This window comes from Sinohyriopsis cumingii, chromosome 8, assembly GCF_028554795.1.
Source record: "Sinohyriopsis cumingii isolate HCF-2022 chromosome 8, ASM2855479v2, whole genome shotgun sequence".
NCBI lineage: Eukaryota > Metazoa > Mollusca > Bivalvia > Unionida > Unionidae > Sinohyriopsis > Sinohyriopsis cumingii.
This window is the reverse complement of record NC_142968.1, coordinates 104,147,680-104,168,772: the sequence shown is the minus strand read 5'-3', so window position 1 is coordinate 104,168,772 and position 21,093 is coordinate 104,147,680. Positions and strand designations below refer to the sequence as shown.

The 21,093-nt window shown below is 35.9% G+C and overlaps 1 protein-coding gene across 3 annotated transcripts in view; it reads right to left on the bottom strand.

The window, feature by feature from the left end:
• The window catches only part of LOC149794287 (ammonium transporter Rh type A-like), a 110,948-nt gene extending 90,832 nt beyond the window's left edge, over positions 1 to 20,116 (bottom strand). The window contains exons 1-2 of one of the 3 annotated variants that reach the window (XM_089968442.1): positions 20,035 to 20,116; positions 17,191 to 17,365 (exon numbers count right to left, since the gene is read on the bottom strand). In XM_089968442.1, the coding sequence (XP_089824568.1) occupies positions 17,191 to 17,338 (148 nt within the window). In that variant the 5' untranslated portion in view covers positions 17,339 to 17,365; positions 20,035 to 20,116. Of the gene's footprint in view, positions 1 to 17,190; positions 17,770 to 20,034 lie in introns of those variants that run through there. The other 2 variants (XM_089968443.1, XM_089968441.1) reach the window with 2 other exon arrangements.
• Positions 20,117 to 21,093: the final 977 nt, after the last annotated feature.

Sequence of the window (21,093 nt, the reverse complement as noted above, 5' to 3'; positions counted from 1 at the left end):
TACCATCTCTAAATAATAAAAATCACTGAAGTGTAGTTGAACAAATGTTTGGTTAGGCTTTCCAATTTTCAAGTTTTGACGGTCCAAGATAAGAGTGTGTGATATGGACAGATGGAACAAGAAATTCGATTGTTTCCTTGGGCAGATGCATTAAAGTTTTACGGAGCAAGTTGTCTTTACAGTTAGATGCTTAAATATATGCCCTGAAAACACTTAAAATGCATGAGCTTCTGGAATCATCGCTTCCTAGGCTCCACTAGGTGTACCGTCCGCCAGTAAAACTACATTCGTTTTTACATTACTATAAATATAACTTTGGCACGTGTTCTTTACATTTCTGATAACGTATGGGGAAATAAGGAAGTCACTGACATTTCTATTCCTTGCTAACTATTTCCAGTTTCTCTACCATCATGGTTTTTCTTGCTCTATGTGTGTTTTATATCACATTCAATATTCTTGCATTTGTCGATCATCCATTAACAATACCCGCTGAAGGCACACGGTTGTTAAACATGGGGCATTTAAACAAGAAATGTGCAGGAGGGAGGTGTTAAAATGACCGTTGTCAACAAGTGACCGTTAGGACAGGCCAGTTTATATAAGAACATTGTGATCCCAACCTTATTATACGTCTACAAACTTTGTAATCAGTTTCAAAAAGGAGATTTAATGGATCTCAATAAGTTGCAACTTCTTATAGCAAAATGAATTATGTGATTCCCTTAACAAATACAGTTAGAATAGCGTGAATCACTGCTGGGGCTGACACAAATCGCTACCGAAACTGATTCGCGTAAACTTCTCTTCCCAGAAGTACGAACTTTTATATGTTCTCTTGAACTTCTTTACCCAAATCAATTTCCCAAACAGATCTCAGTGGAAACAATTGGTCAACATGACTTTACTTTTAAAGGAAGAGACTGCTTGGCGTGACAGAATCAATGTACATCATGATTTCTCTAGATTTCTACACTTACAAGAACCAGTTAGCCTGTCCACTCTGTACTGCATCGCGAAGACCAATTATGAACGCAGATTAATCAGGTTTGTCGCATCTATGTGAGTATTAACGCCAGGCAGCGATGTTACTGTCAAAAATGTGGTCAGCAATACATTTACTTTCTTCAGCTCGTGGTCACATAATATTAACAAGACAAATTACTAATGACTTTCACTGGCATGTGCTTGACAAGTCTGGCCTTGAACTACACACAGAACTTAACCACAGCAACGACGAGTCATATCTACTAAATCTCTCAGGGACTGACCTTGAATGTAGACTTTAAAAAAAACTAACTATTTTGTATAACTGTTTATTCCAGTTTCTCGTCCTTGTAGCACGAGTGTATGTCTTACCCAAAAGACCAAATATATGTCAAAAGCAGACCTTATTAGTTAAGTGCCTACCAACTTGTATATATATAAGACCCCATTTTGAAAGCAATACCATTAATGGACCCGTGCGGTAATAATAATTTTTTTGTTTTCATTTTCCTAAGTATTGATATTCCATTTGTTCCTTCGTCACCCGTATTAGTCTTGTATGTATCATGACCTTCTGGAATGATTCCACAATAATCAATGTAAACAACGTAAATTGCTTTCTCTCTCTCTCTCTCTCTCTCTCTCTCTCTCTCTCTCTCTCACACACACACACACACACACATGTAATGATTGGTTTCAACCACATTCAATTACTAATTGATCAAGCATAAAATAACAAAGTATCATCAATTTCACGATAAAATTAACAGGGGAAGTACAGTACAATAAATCACAAGCTATGTGCACATCCTTTGATAAATATCCATCAAAGTTAAACTATATTTTTCTCGTCGGCAGCTTAGATGTCTCCAATTGCAATAATTATAATACGATAAACAATGTTGTTGATTTGATCTGGCAATATTATTCATAAATAGGGCTGTAACGATTAACCGAATAACCATGGATGGTTCGAGTATTAGCGGTAACCTGGTTAACCGAACAATGTCCCTCATTCCCACCCAACGCCTTGAAACACCAAGTGTATTAAGTAAGCCGAATAAGCATATAAATAATTCGTAAATGTGAACAACCTCTTAGCCTTTTTTTAACAAAAGCCTTAATAATGAATCGAAACATTGTAACACACATGACTGTCAAGCAACTTAGTTTTATTTCATGCACCATACTAGGCTTTTCAGATATGTAATACGCAATTGTTATACAATTAATGCTAACAATTTATCAGAAATATGAACAGTATCATGCCTACGATGCCCCCCCCCCCCCCGTGTGTTCTTTGTCGATATGTCGTTGATATTTTCAATAGTGTGGAATCTAAATAATATAACCGATTTCTCCAGTGACTTTGAGATTAATCTAAAATAATCTTACAAGGTTTCACTAAGATCGTAATTAATTCAGCTTGACACAGTTCTAAAAGAAATGGACGCATTATTTAATAACGATTACCCTGTTATGGATTCTACGAATTTCAAAGGATTACATCAGAGGAGAATTACAGCTACGTAACATGTTTGAAGTTATCCATAGTTACTTTGAGATCGTACGTAAAAGACTAATGTATGCTGGTCCTTGCATCAACTATCTTTTGGCAGGGACAAATTCGTTGTGAATAAACCGGGGGGTAGGTGTTGGGGTTGGGGTTACAATCGATTATAACAATGTTGCATTGTACTGAAATAATCAGAATTTTGAAAGTTTCCACCAGCAAAAGAGCCAAATTCCAAAAGCTTGTTACGAAAGGTATGTTATATTCTTTGTTCCCTCGTTCGTCATTCATTCATTTATTCACTAACGCAAGCTATTTTATCGTATTAATCCTTGTTCGATACTGTGATACTAATATCAAACAAGTACACTTTACGGCAAATCATTTCAAAAATTTCTTCAAAAGTTTATGGACATTGTAGGAAGACTAAAATTTGACTTCCTATAATGTTATTGTGTAGTTTATTAAATTCGGCAGCGGTAATTTCATCAAATCTCTTTAGAAAATCATATGTCGAAGTGCAAACTTTCATATAAATGTTGACTTGTATTGTGGGACGATGAATGTCAGCAACATATAAAAATGGATTTAACACGAGTGTGGCAGTTGGGGCGTTTTAAACGTTTATCGTTCAGACATTATATAATAAATTTGTGAAATGTACTGAATTATCATCGAATAGATCTTTCTCTGAGCATGACGGATCAAAATCCAGTCAGCCAGTCCAGGAAATAAGCTCATTAGTAGCTAAAATAAGATTTCTGACAACTGGATAGCACATACCTAAGGTCTGTGATTGGAATATATCATTCACCAAAGAAAAAGGAAAAATTCCTGGAGCCAATGGATAAAAATAATGCTAATACTGTCTCAATTGACTCGTCGTCACTTTACAGTTGGGATACAGAATTTCAGCGGCAACCATCAGCAGCATTTGAACCTGTCTCTATGGATTACGTACGTACACTCCTGATGAAGAGTGCGCCAAAGTCATGTGAACTTGATCCAATTCCAACATCACTGCTGCTTGAGTGCTTAGATCCAGTATTGCCGTCACTAACTGGTGTTATTAATACCTCTCCCTCATCAGGGGAATTCCCATCATTTTTCAAAACTGCCATTGTAAAGCCTCTTCTGAAGAAACCAACACTAGACCGTAACCATTTAAAGAACTACCGCCCAGTTTCTAATCTCCCATTCATATAAATTTTTTTAGAAAAGGTTATTCTATGCCAGCTTGTATCTCATCTGAATTCAAACAGTCTTTTTAGCAACGTACAATCTGCATATCGCCCTTACCACAGTATTGAAGCTACTCTTCTAAATGTAGTTAATGAAATTCTCTCTGCTTTGGATAGCGGAAAGATTACAGTCATCACCCTCCTTGATTTGTCTGCAGCATTTGACACAATAGACCATGATATATTACTTCACCGTCTCCAGCATGTATTTGGCATTCATGATACTTTCTTACTGTGGTTCAAGTCGTACTTGGTCAACAGAACACAAATTGTGTCTGCAAATGGAATACACTCCAGCCCAGTTGATCTATGTTGTGGTGTTCCACAGGGGTCTGTTCTTAGACCTGTTTTCTTCATTCTATACATTCAGCCATTCTAAGTGTCATATATCATCATCCAGTGTCTCACCAATTGTACGCTGATGACACCCAAATATACAAATCTAGCCACCCAACTGAAGTTGATGCTACCATCCAAGGTGAAAAGAGGTGCATTTCTGATGTGAAATCATGGATGACATGTAACAAGCTACAGATGAATGATGATAAAACTGAGACCATTCTGATTACAACAGAAAGACTTTCTCATTCACATCCTTTACCTCAAACAATAAATATCAGCAAAACCAACATTAAATTCACACAATCAGTATGAAACCTAGGTGTTACTCTGGACAGTACTCACACATTGCACCAATATGTCATGAACATATGCAAGGCTGCATATCTTGAGCTGAGACGCATCAGCTCAATTCGCAAATAACTTTCAGTTGATGCCACTAAAACACTTGTGTGTTCATTAGTACTTTCAAGACTGGACTATTGTAACTCAATTCTGTCTGGTTCATCTCAATATCTACTCCAAAAACTTCAAAAAGTTCAAAACACAGCTGCTCGGATCATACTTAGAGTACCACGATCAGAACACACCTCCCCGCTGCTCTGTACCCTACACTGGCTAACCATTCGAGCCAGAATCAAACACAAATTTTTTCTCTGTGCTACGTTTCACTGACGGACTCTAGTCCAACATACCTATCTGACCTCACCCATGTGCACACACCAGCAAGATACTTACTCTCCTCTTCTGACAATCGTATACTCATTATTCCCACTTCGAAAACAAAGTCATATGAACAGCGTTCTTTTGCATACCAGGGCCCAGCAACGTGGAATGAATTGCCCACTGAACGTAGACACAAAAGACACAGTGATCACATTCAAGAGTGCTCTCAAAAATCACTATTTCGACTGCAAGAACAAACTTAAAGACCTAATAATGTTTCCTACCTTAAATATTCTCAGCATGTTTTTTCTGTTTTCTAATTTCATGGTGTTTGTGTTTGTAATCATATCATTTTATGTGTTTTTTTAAATCTTATATGTGTTGTCTAATGTTGTAAAGCGTTTAGAGCTTCTAAAGATTAGACGCTGTACAAAGTCCTCATTAGTATTATTATTATTATTATGTTCATGAATTTAATGCTGGATGGTGTTACTTTACAACTATTACCTAGTTGTTATAATAGTGGAATTTGTTTTATACCCGTGTACCATTCTGGCATCGATTGCAGCAGAGTTTACGTAATTTGTATGTCCTATCAGATGAGGTTACTTCGGCATTATCGTTGATCTTTCACAGCTGAGGGGCCGACTGTACGGAGCGTATATAATTAATCACCGTATCCCAGCTGACTGCAGTACTATCAGGTGACATAAATCGTAAGACCACATCGTTTAACTCGCTGGTGACCTTTCTATAGCATTCATTTAGGATAATAGTACGAATTTTTCCGAGAGACGGAAAAAAAGAACTTCATGGTCACATATTCATTCGCTTACAATCACTAATACATAGGTAAGTGGATAGGTAAATAGGTAAGTGGATAGGTAGGTAGGTAAGCAGATATATACATACATTTATCTCCAGAGCTGGAGACATCTACCTAGCAGTTCACATCAGATTGTTTGTTCTGTTCTTTATTTTTTTATTTTTTTATATTTTATTTTAAACGAATCAATACCTTAATGAAGGATGGAAATGTAGAAGTGGCCAAGACTGAATCATGGACAGGAAACACTATCCCTGACGTTTTGAAATATTTGCATAATCTGCTTTAAGATCCGACCTCTTAAGTAGATGTCAAAGCGATTGAATGTGCCTTATTATGCACACTGTGGGCAAGAAAAACAGACGAAAATGGAAAAACAGTGATTAGAAGAAATATGAGCCTTGAACCGCGAGAAATCTTTAAAGTGGCTGCGGCATTGTATAACATGCACAAACAGAGATATAATATGGAAAAAGCGTTATTTTAAATATAAATTTATTTCAAGGCTGAAACGTAAGCAGGGCTTAATTGATTAGATTACTGGAACGAGTTTTATCATCCCAGAGTCAATTGGATATAAATTAATGCGGTAACGTATGATAGGCTACGTAAAAGTCCTTAAATTTATTTCTAATGCAGAATACTGTCAGCTCAACTAAAAAACTTGTCGATTATCACATTTTGCACAACCCAAAAAGTATTTAAAGGTTATCCAAGCGTCAGTTGGATTTTATTTTGATCTATATGTTTTGTCGTTGGCATTATCTAGAAAGGTCATGCCACGATGATAAGATATGTCATTGTCTTTAATCAAGGTTACATCGTTTCTTCGCTTTGCGGGATACTTGGATCTTCACTGTCTGAGTTCTCTCTCTCTCTCTCTCTCTCTCTCTCGCTCCGGTGGTCTAGTGGTTAGAGCGTCTGCCTCGGATGTGGGAGGTCGTTGGTTCGATCCTCTGTTGAGTCATACCAAAGACTTATAAAAATGGTACTAACAGCTCCCTCGTTTGGCGCTCCGCATTAAGAGGTTAGTGTTTAGGGTTAGGACTGGTCGGCCTGGTGTCAGGATAATGTGAGTGGATGGAACATCATGCTACATGTCTGCGGCATGATGCTCCAGTGCTAGACATCACTATAAACTGCACTGCAGACATCGTAGCGATATGACTGAAAAATCGCTAAAGCTACGTTAAAAATCCAAAACACACACACACACACACACACACATACTCCCTCCCTCCCTCCCTCTCTCTCTCTCTCTCATCTGTATAAATATGTTGCATAAATACAGAATTAAATATTGTTTCCCTGGAGTGTGTGTTTCAAAATAATACTGTCAGACTCAGATAAATACCTTTGAAATACGACACGTTAAGTTAGGTAAACAATATTCAACTGCGCAAGATTAAAGAAATGCAACCATCCGTTCAAGTGAAAATGCGACCAATCTGGTTGAAAGTCGAACTTAAATAAACTAGGTGTTACGAAAGGACATGGTACCAGCCCTCTCGTACATGTCCATCAATGGTGTAAGCGGCTTTATCCTGGTTCTTAAGTTCCTTTCACCATGCTCCTTTGCAACTGGCTCAAGATACGGGGATTAAACAGAGGTCGTTCACTGAGAGAAGGTGATTAATGATCCCTCGCTCCTCTACAATAACAGCCAGCTGGAAATACCTAATTAAAAATAGATCCGCTGCAACAGTGACCAGATTAAGATAATGGGTGTCACAATGCCATGTTCCTGTTTTATAAAAGCCAGCTTGAAATGCAAGCTGGATGAAATAGCGATCATACTGAGATACGGTCATTCAAGATACCATCAGACGGTTAGCTTGAGTTGCAGGAGTCTAATACAGATCTACTGTGACAGCAAAAAGCTTGTGACACAAAGATTTCAATTAGTAGCTCTACATTAACAGCTCATGATACACAGATTCAAAATGGCTGTTTTGAAAGACGGGCGCCCAGAGTTGGAGTCTTGTCAAGCCATATAAATTTACACTTATGATGTACACTTATTGTCAATTCCTGGGTAGAAAATAAAGTTGGCACAAAATATATGAATATGTTTTTGCATGGTCTACATATTTTAATCGTGTGATTATCTCAGGTGTCAATACTATCACGCGACTTGAATGTAAGCAGCTCGGAAAACATCCGACAGCAAGGTAATAATGGATTTGCCACCCATCCTGGTAGTGCTTCGAAAAATGAATGACTTGGCAAATAATTGCTACAATGAGTCAGTCTCACGTTACTAATTGTAAACTGAGAATAAGCACTTAGTAGAATAAATTAATGAATTCAAAAGAGATTAGGAAGAAGTAGGAAGATGGGTGTCTTTCTGGAATAGTTAACTTTACTTCGATTCTTGTGGATACTTAGGATATAAAATAAATTAAAACAGGACCGAAACAACAGTCTGTATTAATGGTACAGGCTTGCTGTTATTAAATAAAACGCAGCAGTCCTGACGAACTATTGTCATAGGTTTGCCAAGCCTGTAATAGACGCAATAATGAATTATTTAAATACGGAGAAGAACGAGATACCGCCTTAAATATTGCATGTATACTGACCATTTAGTCATTGGGCGGGAGAAGGGTAAATAATTTTCTGGAAAGAAAAATATGATGAATTTCAAAACGGAAGTGTATTGTATATTTAAATAAATATATTTATGCGTTACACGTGCGCGTCCCTTGTCCGATGACTACGACGACGACCGGACTGATAAGGTCCAGATCAAATATACCGTATATCTCCACACCAGCACAACGCAATTAAACTTTAATAAAAATAAAAAAGGGTTGCCAGTAAGGTTTTGAAACAAACGATGAGCTGTGTCTGACGCTATTAATTTTATATCAACACTTCTCTCACGCGTGTTGTCTCTCAGTACACTATATATTCTAATCATTATCATATATATGCTATTTTTTTTAAGAAATTGTTTAAAACTATCCCTACCTACCTATCCTAATTTTAAAACCAGTACCATACGAAACACGCATATTTTAGCCAGAAAATAATCAAAAAGACCACTATAAGTTTGAGAAATCATTATTAGCATCACAGTATAAACCTGATACTAGCCAAAATGCATTTGTATCTATAGAGCTACAAATGTTAAAGTACTGACGGTCTTAGCAGTGTATCTACTTATTTTACAAAAATAAATCTAATAAAACATATGTATACATTTGTGTGTGCGTTATTCGTACGCAAAACAAATTTACAAGTAATTTTGTCATCACTTCTGTTAAGCACAATCAGTTTTATCATGGTGCCATCGATCAGTATTAGACGTGAGAAAGTACCGGATATCCTTACAGTTTTGAAATTATGTATTCTATGACTGTGGCAACACTTTTGTGATTGAAAGCAACGTTAGTCATTCGTCTTCACTAAGCCATTTGATGCATTCTTTAAAGCATGATAAAACATCGTGATGTTTAAGACTTATCCTGGTATCATCATAAATGTTTTGTGTGATTCTCATAAAATACCCGTCAATACCTTTTTAAGTTAATAATAACAACAACAACAACAACAATTATTCATTAACTAAAACACACAATTAATTAAAATAGTATCTAGAACTCTCTGTGTCTTGCTTTCTTGAACTATCTAGACGGGTATTTGCTTGAAAGCAAGTTTAGAATGGGTGACTGTTTATATCGACGTGATGATTATACGATCATTATGGGTGCAAGGACTGATTTTCCACAGACAAGAAGATAGCATTCACATTTTTATCTTGTAAACTTGTAAAATTTCCTCTTTTCTACGATTTTACAAACCACATGGAACACAGAATAGTAAAGTAATTTAGCCATGTCCTTGAACCATAGATATAATATAAATAGAACTGAACAAAGCCATAAATTGTAAACGCATTGTATAGAATTATACTGAACAACTGCTTTAATGAGATTAGTATAAGGGTACAGTAGATACAGTTAGAAACTGTACAGGTAAATATATACAGTGGATTAAGATAATGACGCAATCACATAACGAAATATAATAGCAATAATGTGTGCACGGAAGCATTGGTGTGTTTAATTTTTTTTAAATACATAAATTAATATATTGTAATAAATCTGGAGTATGCACATTTTGTTATAGCGCCCCTTTGTAGGGAATTCTTAGATGTGTATGATTACTTGGTTTGATTATTGGAACTGGGTGCAGTGGAAATACTCCTTAGCCCGAAATAATTAGCCAATGACTACGAGCAAACGTCACGGAGTTTGGTTTACTTTTAGTGAATTCAAGTCAGAACGGCATGAGTGTCCCTGTCGTTCCATAGTCTCTATTAAAATCTAGCGGTCTACATTGGTTATGCGACTGCAGGTACAGAATTTACGGTAGAAGACTGGCGAATTACACAATGGAATAAACAAGAAGGGACTCGGCAGATACCGTTCATGTCGCCTAGGTGTCAAATGTGATGTAATTTTACAGGCGAAATGTAAACCGAAACCATGATTCGACTAGCCTAAGATGGTGTTGCAGAATTAGTTCCCTGTGTTAGGGGATAGTTGTATAGTTTCTGCGGCGTGAACTGCTGACGGTACAGAAAGAGAAACCATGCAGATGTGCGGTTCATATACAATTGGAACGTTGTGAGATCTGTGGTCTTGACTAGGGTAAAATTTATGTATAGAATGGACACGTTGTGCTTTCTAATTTACAACTGAAGATGCATGGAAGTCTTTGGAAATTTGGGGTAAATTTATGACTTCTAGCGGAATAGCGCCAGGGTTTGACGCCGCTGGGTCAAGCGAATACCCCTGGCTTGTAACAATATTTTAAAAGGGTGATATTTATTCCGCCTTCAAAACAGCTTCATATATTTAAAATGTTTTAACAGATATTCGATAAATGTCCATAAAGTCAATATTACAAAACTTTGTCATACAGAATGTATATCGACCTCAAGTATGATTGATCGAGAGGCTGTTGCATCTGTTTTCGGAACGGGTTTGCCCAAAGAAGCGGTTTAACAAAGACAAGTAGTATTGTTGAGAAGTTTCTCATGAAACACAAGTATGTACCTAATTAGTAGCTGTTTATAACGTTTATCATACGCGGATTAATCTAACTCTGACGAAAGGTGCTAAATGTAAATGTGTGTGTGCAAAAAATCATACGGCAAAACAGTCTATCGATGTTGTTGTTGTTGTTGCTACTGTTGTGGGGTTTAACGCCATTTTTCAGCACATGATACGCTATGCATGGCGGCCAGTATTAATGGTGGAGGAAGAACCCGGGAAAACCCCGGGAAGAACCACCGACCCACAAGAAACTACTGGCAAGCTTTCTCACATACTCACATTGGCCAAAATCCTAGACTCGAACCCACGCAGACAGAGGTGAGATGGCAGTGATCCGTAACGAAGAGCGCTTTGGACCACTCGGCCACTCGGGGCCACTTCTATCGATGTTGTAAAGAATCATAAAAACGCGTGTTTTCATGAATGAGATAAAATCTGGCAAACAACAGTGCAAAATAGGTGTAAAACCAGCTCAAGCGTATTAGAAATCTACCGATTCCTTCCCCAAGGATACCACGCTACAAAGGATGATTACACAAACCAAACAAGAACTAAAGGCAAAAAGAAGTAACTGCTTTAAAGAATATACATGACGTTTGGCTTTAGATACATACAGAAAGCATACAATTAGAACCACAAAACAATAATGACGTAAGCGTGGTTGTCGCAGAATAAAATCGATAGGTAGTTTACATATTTTTATATAAAAAAAAATTTAGAATTCTTTTTCAATATTTAACCCTTTGGTTTTGACTTCCTGTATGTATGCATGCAATTTTCATACATATATATTTTTACGGCCAAATGTATTGCCAGAATGGCCAATAAGTGTCCCTGATCCGAAATAAAGTCTTTAATAATATGCAATCCGATTAAAATCGACGTCTCATTACTGATACCGTTGTTGGGGTCATGTTTCGTTGTACTTTAGAGTCACCAAATAAAATACAGCTTTCACATTTAGGAAACTGGAAAACGTAATTTGAAACAAATACCTTCTAATAATGAATCTCCCTAATACGAGAACCGTTATTTTATGTGATAGATTAAACAAAAATAAACAGATTAAGCAGACCGGGAATTCCCAAGGTTGGCAGAACAAAAACTTTAATATGTGTCTCTCAGATTTGCTTACTACACTTGTCTCGTAAAACCGAAACATATCCATCATACAGCGCAAAAATTGCAACGTACAACTAATATTTACCTTGAACGAGAATAAATAAATGTGAAAATGTGCGGACACAGCCTATTATAAACACCGGTCAGGAATGTGTTACAAAATATATGCGGCAATCATTCCAGGCACAAACTTGTTTCTTCTTATATGTCTTAAGGACAAAATTTTCTTGAAATAGAATCACAAACGACATAAAGATCTGAAACAACATCTTGTGGTAGCCAAGGATCACCAATTTTCCTTCCGTACGCTCGCGCCACCTAGCGAACGGGATAGTGGATACAACTTTTCGTGGCGGATTAGTATAACTGCAAATTAAGTAATGACAATTGCATAAACAACGATTTCACTGTGGTAACGTACAAGGCCTAATTGCCACAATGAATGTGGATGATCGACTGTAAACTTAGACATAGCACTTCAAACAGATTGCATTTGTCTTGGAAATTTAGCGATTTTAATAAATACCGTGCCATACTATACAACTGACTTTTCCATTATGATTCTAATGGACACTGTCATATACGTATCACGTGACATTCCGCCATAACAGTACTGATATCATCAGGAATCGGGTCACAGTTCAGTACCCACGAATGTAGTTCTAGTCTATTTTTAGAACATTTTTTCTTCTCTCGTTTTGGTGGTGATATAAGAGTTATATTTATGCATTTTTTGTAGGGATTTAAAGGTAATTGTTTGTTCTTGAGAATATGTACTCAGGGTGTAGTTTTCCATGTGTGTTTCGGCGACAGTGCACAGTGAGTAATAAGGCCTTGGTGATTATCCGGAAGTGAAATCTGTGTTCTGTCTATATGCTGCTCTTTTGACAGTCCAGCCTCTCAAAAAAATGCAGGTCAACCTTTGACAAGAACTTCACCGTGAAGTTATCTTTGAAGGTATTTTAAATTAACATATGATTTGTATTGATTGTCACACAGTGGAAAGGTCAGTATTGAGAAACAGCTGTAGAGAACATATAGTAAAATTAATTGTGTTCTATGTCCTGTCAGTGCAGTATTGGAGTAAAGTTTAAATTGGTATAAAATCTTTATTATTAATGATAGACAAATGAAATTTAAATGTTATGTATATTGACTTTGGAAATGTAAGAATGAAATAAAAAATAAAAACTTAATTTTTATTTTAAAATTTTAAATAAATTAAAAATATAAAAAATCCCCCTAAAATACACATATTTTTTAAAAATGATATCAGCATGTATATATTCCTACACCGTATACAAGCTCTAATGTTGGATATTTGTCACATTTTGTCAGAGAAAATATCTTTTAAGTCAAAATGAGACCTTTATTTAAAATACACGAAGACAACATTCTATTTTGTTTTGGCCATTCAAACCATTTATGAGGGGTCCAAGTAGTTAATTTATGTGTTTATGATGGGGTCACTTCCTGAGTAACACATATCTGCTTGTATAGCCTTCAGAAATTGTTTATAAACATAGTTATAAGGTATTTAGTGAGAGGACAGCGATGAAAGCGTTATACTAGAACCTACTCAAGTTCTCTACTAAATCATTTTAATCATTGACCTAAATCTTACTGTTTTCTAGAATTAAGTAAAACATATTGTATCTTTTCAGGTGAAACCTTGTATCTGGAACAAAGTGTTAGAGCTGGATCAGCTTGGAAGCTCTCTAGTAGTCCGGTAGTGATAGCAAGGTTTCATAAGGGCATGTGCAGTGTACTGCCATAAGTGAACAAGATTAGTTCATATCACCACACTGATATATAGCACTTCAAAGACATGGCTTAGGTCTAAATGAGAGAGATTATCACAATTTTTCAGTAAGGTAGAGCCTCCCTATAAACTATTTTCCTATCCCATTGTCACCTTTTGTAGTTATCGACATTGAATTGGAATGCCCTTTTGCTATAAAACACAGTAATGGTCACATCAGAACTTTAAACCTGAGTGCGCTATTAGTTATACAAACAACTGCCTAAGTACCTGACACAATAAATGTGGAACATAACACCTGTCATTCTTTCTTTAGTGAGTACACCTATATGCAGGCATATTGCGGTTTGCTGCCAAAATCACTATGAGCTATGTTGCTTCATTATCCGTGGGAAAAATGTTTTCAGTTGTATAGACCCAAACTACCATTTGTTTTAAATACCATTCATTAGTCAACTTTGCTGTCTAAAATTTGTGAAACTGAGTTTAAAACATTTTTGAAAATTTATTTTTTCAATAAAATTTAGTTTTTAAAATTTAAATGTTTATTTAAATTGCCATTAAAATTTATTTTATCAATATGTTTAAATTTTAAACATATTTTCAGACAGGCCTCATCTTGTGTTACAATTAAGTGTTTACTGCATTGAAAAATTCCTATAATTAAGAAAGACATAGCAAATTTAGTTTTGGTTTCTCAAGAGCACTTGGACCAAAACTTGCACCCTGTGGAACACCAGCACTACATACTTTCTACTATACTATATTTCACATTTTTGCATTTTTATGTTCAAACTTTCTTTTAAACTAACTCATCCCAATTTTTTTTTTGTTTTCATTTTTCCAATTTCAGAATTCCTCTGTAAGTTAAAATTGGACAACTTCTTTTAAATAAAATTTCTTCCTTCATTTAAATTAAATTGACAGTAATTGCACAATTTGTTTGCTCAAAATATATCAGAATTTAAGACCTTAATTTTGTGAACATACATGTTCTGATTGATGCTTTGTTGGTTTTTTTTCCTTGCCTTCTGACACAGCTGTTTTCCATAGTATTTGAGAGTATGCATTCGATGATTTGTGCCGGAGTAAATTTGATTTATAATAATAGAAAATGGAAGAGTCTGCGGCATTTTTGGGGGTCTTTCTCTAGATATATAATTATATGCAAAATCAGTTGTTTCATAGCGAATACATGTATTGACACGTAGCGGTAAGGAAGAACTGACGAGTGGATGAGAGATGTCATGGCCATTTTATACTGCTTTCGAGAAATAATATGCATACTTATATATCCTTTATCATTCTTTTACTGTAAACTTTCTTAGACATTCACATTTGAAGCCTATACATTAAATGGTTACAACGTTCACCTCGGTTGCTGGAGGTCACGGGTTCGAACTCAGGCCGAGTCATACCAACCATTTTTTAAAAAAAATGGTACAAGCAGCCATGGGCGCCAGCAGGATTTCTTGCAGGAGGTGGGGCTTAGTCAGTCACGGCCGGGAGAGTTAGTTGCATAGTTAGTATAGTAAGCAGTCTGAAACTAAAGCTACTATTTACTAAGCGTTTCAACAGAATCTGGTGACATATTTTCAGCTTCATTTGCATGATTAAACTTGTCCGAATATATATATATATATATATATATATATATATATATATATATATATATATATATATATATATATATATGCAGTATGATATCCAGGGGGTCACGTGACCCACTGACCTATGCTGCGGGCGCCCATGCAAGCAGTTACATCACTTAGCGCTCAGCATTAAGAGGTTAGTGTTAGGACTGGTCAGGGTAATATGACTGGGTGGAACATCATGCCACATGCCTGCGACATGATGCCCCAATGCTGGGCATGACTTTAAACTGTCACACTGCAGATATCGTAGCGTTATGACTGGAAAATTGTTAAAGCTACATTAAAAATCCAATCACACACGCACACACACACACACACAACAAAAATAATCTGACCGGTACATAATCTCTCTGCCATGACAAAAATGATTTATATATACATTGTGAACATAATAGTATTCTTTGGAATCTGAGTAATTTCCTGTACATCCTAAATAATTTGTAGTTTTAAAGACTTAGTCTTAAAGTCTGATGTAATGCTTGTTAGGCAGTGTAACAACTCTTATACTGTAGATTTATGTCGAATTTTAAATTATATATATGACACCACCCATTTCTATACATATTGCAAAATTGTTTACCCTGTGTGTAAATATAAATAATGCTTGTCATCAACAAGCGTCCCTATCTAAAATTATTTTCATACAAGGAAATATTTATCGTTACATTTACATACACATACACACCTGACTAAAATCTAACTGGAACCCCTGGTATCAGAACGACAGGTATCATATCTAAATACATGTACACAAGATTTACCTATGCAGGCACTGTTCATAAGAGAACAAAAATATCGAATACCCCATTTTACCGTGTATAGCGTGAACTCAACTGCCAACCGCGCAGCCGAACAGCTTTCATCACAAAATGTCCTGGCAGATGTCGGGATCCGTAGCTTTTGCTGTGTACGAGTTTGAATAAGCAGCGTAGATGATTATCTACCGGCACATTCTACGAAGGCATGTTTAGGATTTCGGCGTGTCATTTTTGAGATTGCGCATTTTACGCAGGTAGTTACGATGATTAAAATCTTATCAACTTGATTTATCATCCTGACTTGCTTAAATATCAGACATAGGGATTATGCCGTGAGAAACGACACAACGTTCTGTGAAGACGTATTAGTTAAAATGCACCAGAAATAATATATATATATATATATATATATATATATATATATATATATATATATATATATATATATATATATATATATATATATATACACAGGCAGAATAATTTATCAGGGTAATTCTATTAATTGCAACTCGTCAACGAATCCAAAGTAAAACATAATGAAATTAAGCGCATGTGAGATGTCTTTTCTGGCTCTTCCGTGTTGAAAACTTTGTCTTATCTATATTTATAAAGTCTGTCACAATATTGCCTGTTTTGCCGTGCTGGGTTCTTTTTATTGCTTCAGGCTCCAAATTAGGTAAAGAAGAAACTATGCTGTAATTAACGAGACCAAACAGTATACCACACCTTCTTATGAATAAATTATAATATCAAACGCAAATGGACGTATACAGCGTTTCACACTTGTTGAATATTTTAGGAAATGCCATAATTTACGTAAGTAAAATAATTATTACCCTGACATCGTACTTAAGAAATTGTTCAAAAGGGTTTAGCGATTCTACAAATTATGAAGATGAGACCTATTTCAAAGAGAAAAATGACTTTAAAACAAATCTATTAAAGCTGGAGATTTAAGGGAATAATGGAGAATTAGACAAAAATAAATGCATAAATTTAGAAAGTCTGGCCTTTGCACTCTTCTTGCGTAAAAGAGACACTTGCGTAAAGAAGACACTTACTTTATAAAATGCACCAAACACATGCAGCGACAAAAATCTTGTACAATGGTTTGAAATATCTCATTTACTACTGCAAAGTTTGCGCAGAAATTGTACTCAGTTTTATTAAAGGTAGGCCTAATAGAAAATAAGGAAGCAAAATAAAGAAATAGTCTTTTTCTATTAAGAATCAGAATACATTGTCAACTTACATGGATATATATGGTCTACCTTGGATACATCTGGAGCTATGGGTCTGGCGGTTGCGTCATAATCTGCAAGCCTGGCGAAGATGACAATGAAAGCCGCTTCCAGAAGCATACAGAACACGAAAAACTTTCCTCCTGTTAGGTAAGACATTCTGTATTGTGCCAAGGTCTTCACAAACTGTTTGTTAATTTTTAAAAAAATAATTAAAAATGCTACTTGTTCTACGAACGAATATAAAAGATCCGAGTTCTTCGTATTAAACTTCCTATTTCACACACGTTATTTCCTAGAAACAACTTTTCGAAAACGTCCAATAAACTATGCTATTTATCAATTAAAAGTCCCATGTATTTAATTCCTTCTTTCCACATAAAATGATAAAGTCAAGTTTATTTAACGACTAAAAAAATATTCCAGCGAAACGTTGTAACAGTTCTCCTCCTATAGAATAGAAGCGGTCTTAACATTTGTTTGAAATCTTGTCATAGTTCTTTATCCTTAAAATGCACAAGCGTTTAACTGGGAACAATTCCCTGAAGAAATGAAACTTTGCAACTTGTTTAGTGACTAAAAATAAGTATGGAATAACACCCGCAAATAGATACATAGCCCTTTTGTGATTTTCCGTTCTGCTTGGTGGCCTGAGGAGGTGTGTCTTTCTTCAACCAATCAATCTCCGTTGTTGGGACACACAATGGGACGCGAGCTCTGTAAGGCCATTGCTGAACATAATTGTTTTTCTTCAGATTATTTGTCTTTCTTCCGACAAAGTACATGTCAATACAACCTTTAGTATTATATTTCAATGCCAGTGCGAACTAGATACATGTATACGACTGCTCAATTGATACGCCAATCGGCTCATGACTTTTACGCAATGTTTGTAACTTTTTAATGAAATACACAAACCATATAGAGAAAGCTAACCTGAGTATAGAATGTTACTCCCATATTGTTTTCCTTGGGTCTTTCTTGGTAACAAGCGTATTTTTCCCACCTATTTTGGGGCCGGACATATTTTTGCATCAGACTTGCTTCCACGGCTGCCTTACTCTCACCCCCATTCTAAAATCTTAGCGTAACTGAACTGGTTTAATTGTACTGTGATAGCGTCATAAAACTTACAATAATGGTGAAACCTTCTTCTGGAATGAGTACTGTCCATTGAATTATGTACAATACCGAAAACATGATCAAGTATGAAATAAAAGACGTATCGCTGATTCGTTTTAACAGAGTGTATTACTTTCGTTTTTCAATTTCGAAAGCGTTTTCACAAAATATGGTCAATATTTACGCAGCTATACTCTTTATCTGGAAAATTGACTAGTGGATAATTTGAATAAAGATTAGTATAAATAAGTGCATTTTTTAAAACGAAATAAACAAGATGATCCTAAAATGGACTGGTTATTTACATGATCGGTTTTGACACACGTCTATTATGTAGATGCATTCATGTAGGATTTTCGTGATGCTTTCAGTTATTGCTAATTGACAGTTTTGTGCTTCAAACAAGCTGAAAGAATGTTGTGCATACTTATTTTGTTGTTGTTAACGTTTCTTATGGCTGAAGTTAAGGATAGTATGCACAAACATTTAACAACCCTTTGACAAAAATAACCAATAATGTTCTTTGTGTCTGAAACTTTAATAATAAATGAGAAAGTTCCGAGCTTTTCAAAGGTATTTAAAACAAGCCCTGTACATGTACATATGAACATAACGCCATGTATCGTCATGCCAGAGTGGCCATCTATTCAAGCCATAGTGGTCACTGATGTTACGAGTGAGTAATCTCGTCTTAACAACTACATGTTTAAGGGGTCAAAGCACATATGAATGCTAAGTGTTTGGACGTCATTGTGTTTTGAAACCTAAGCAAGAAAAATTAATTGTTCTAAAGGCAGTCGATTAAATATTTTTGTCACATATTTGTAATTCCAATGAAGTGGTCATGAGACTCCTGTCAGTTAGAATTAATTAGAGTGAATATTTTTGCCGTGCTTCTATCAAAAGCAGGGCGAAAGTGCACGGTGTAATGACCAAAGTGTGCACATAAACCAGAATACGACACGGATCAATGGATATTACTTCTGTTGCAAAGTTGGTGTCCGACTTTCTGTTTCCAAACAACTAAATAAAAAAATGATTCAAACATTGTATTGTTCTTATAGTTTTGTCAAATTGATCCCGACAAATGATATCATAAACTAAGTGCAACATACACTAACGAAATGCTATACATGCAATTTCTTTGAAGATAAAACAGAATTACACATAACGGACAAAACGTTTAGTAAAATTACAGGAATAGCGTATAGTTTTGTGTAAACTGTGTGTACTACAACACACACACACACACAGATACATACATACGTACATACGTATGCATGTGTAGCCTTTTATGTTTTCTTATTAAAAACAGCGAGCGTGCACACACATGTATACGATTGACAGTCTAGAAACAGTGCAGACCGAAAAGCTACACGATAAGGGATCGACCATTTAATTTTAGGCACAAGACGACTGCACTATTTTTTCCAGTCAGGATATTTTTTAAATTCTTGAATATCAAGACAATTATTCAACGCATTTGATGAATATACTTAATTAGTTATTGTCCTCTTAAATTCAGAGAAAGACTATACTTTTCAAGCTCTTTTGGTTCAGAAAGTGTTTTTTGTGTTTTCTCTCTTAAGAATCCCGTCCCCTTCCGCACCCAATAAAAAAAACTAATGGTCGGTCCCTAACATAATTGGTGTTGAAATTAAATTTGAGTTTTACTGATTTTCTATTAATTGATTCAAGTTCATTGTTCTGATATTTATCATATTTTTCCTTACCTTAAGTGCAAACTTGATCTTGTAGTTTCATCATAGAGAAAAATGTCTGGCATAAGGTAATGCACAGTCTAAACCATCGTCACTAGGCGCATCTGTTATCTGGCGACGCACTAGGCTGTTTTATATATTATCACCGTGTAAACTGGCTGGACATGTATATCAAAAGTTTAACAACTGCACATGCTCGACCCCTTTACTTTGTTTCTTGGGATTATTTGCCAGAGACAGTTTAATACAAGTCTTGATTGTAAGAGACATATCATTTTACTGGAGGGGAGGCTCACATTTTATCTCCAACCATGATAATCTTTTTTTTTTTTTTAACCACAGGATTATTTTTGAAAACTCGGCGACAATGATTTATAGATATAGCTCTTTAACAAATCAGAGCAAGACTTTTTTCAATCTGTACCTTAACAAAACCCCAGCCTCCCTCCTCTTTTCCCGAAAATTAAATGGTTCGTGCCAAATTTAAATGAAGTAAATTCTTCGTAAAAATGAAGCAACGTGTTTTATCAAAGCGTAAAATTGGCCATGTTCATTGGAGTACTTGAGTTGTTAGTCTTAATTAATATTTGTACTACATTTTAAACACTGTGTCACTGTATTGTAGAAGCGATGTGATAAAGCGTCCAAGAATAGTAGCAAAATGCTGATTTGGCCTCGCCTCGCATCACACTGTGCTAAGGCAAGGAGGACCAAAGTTTGAAAACAGCGGCTTGGCCCCGCCTTTCCTAATTTTGTACGGAGAGACAACATTTTTACTGGACCCCGTGAAAAACTGGTGGGTTGGTGGATTTGGAAAGAGGGTGGGTTTAAGGCAGGCCTCTGGCGGTTATGGTATCATAGTTGCAAGGCTAACAGCCCCAAGCGTCCGGATTCTACTACGCCTCCAATCATACGCTCTCGATCGTCTACCTCTCTCATCTTACGATGAATTCTCACGGGTGTCTTTCTCAGAGCCAAACCCAAAGAGAGTGATTGAGAAAGCATAGCCCCATACACCCCCCAATCGCTACATATCAGAGGTTGACTTAGAGTTAAATGATGTTCCTAATG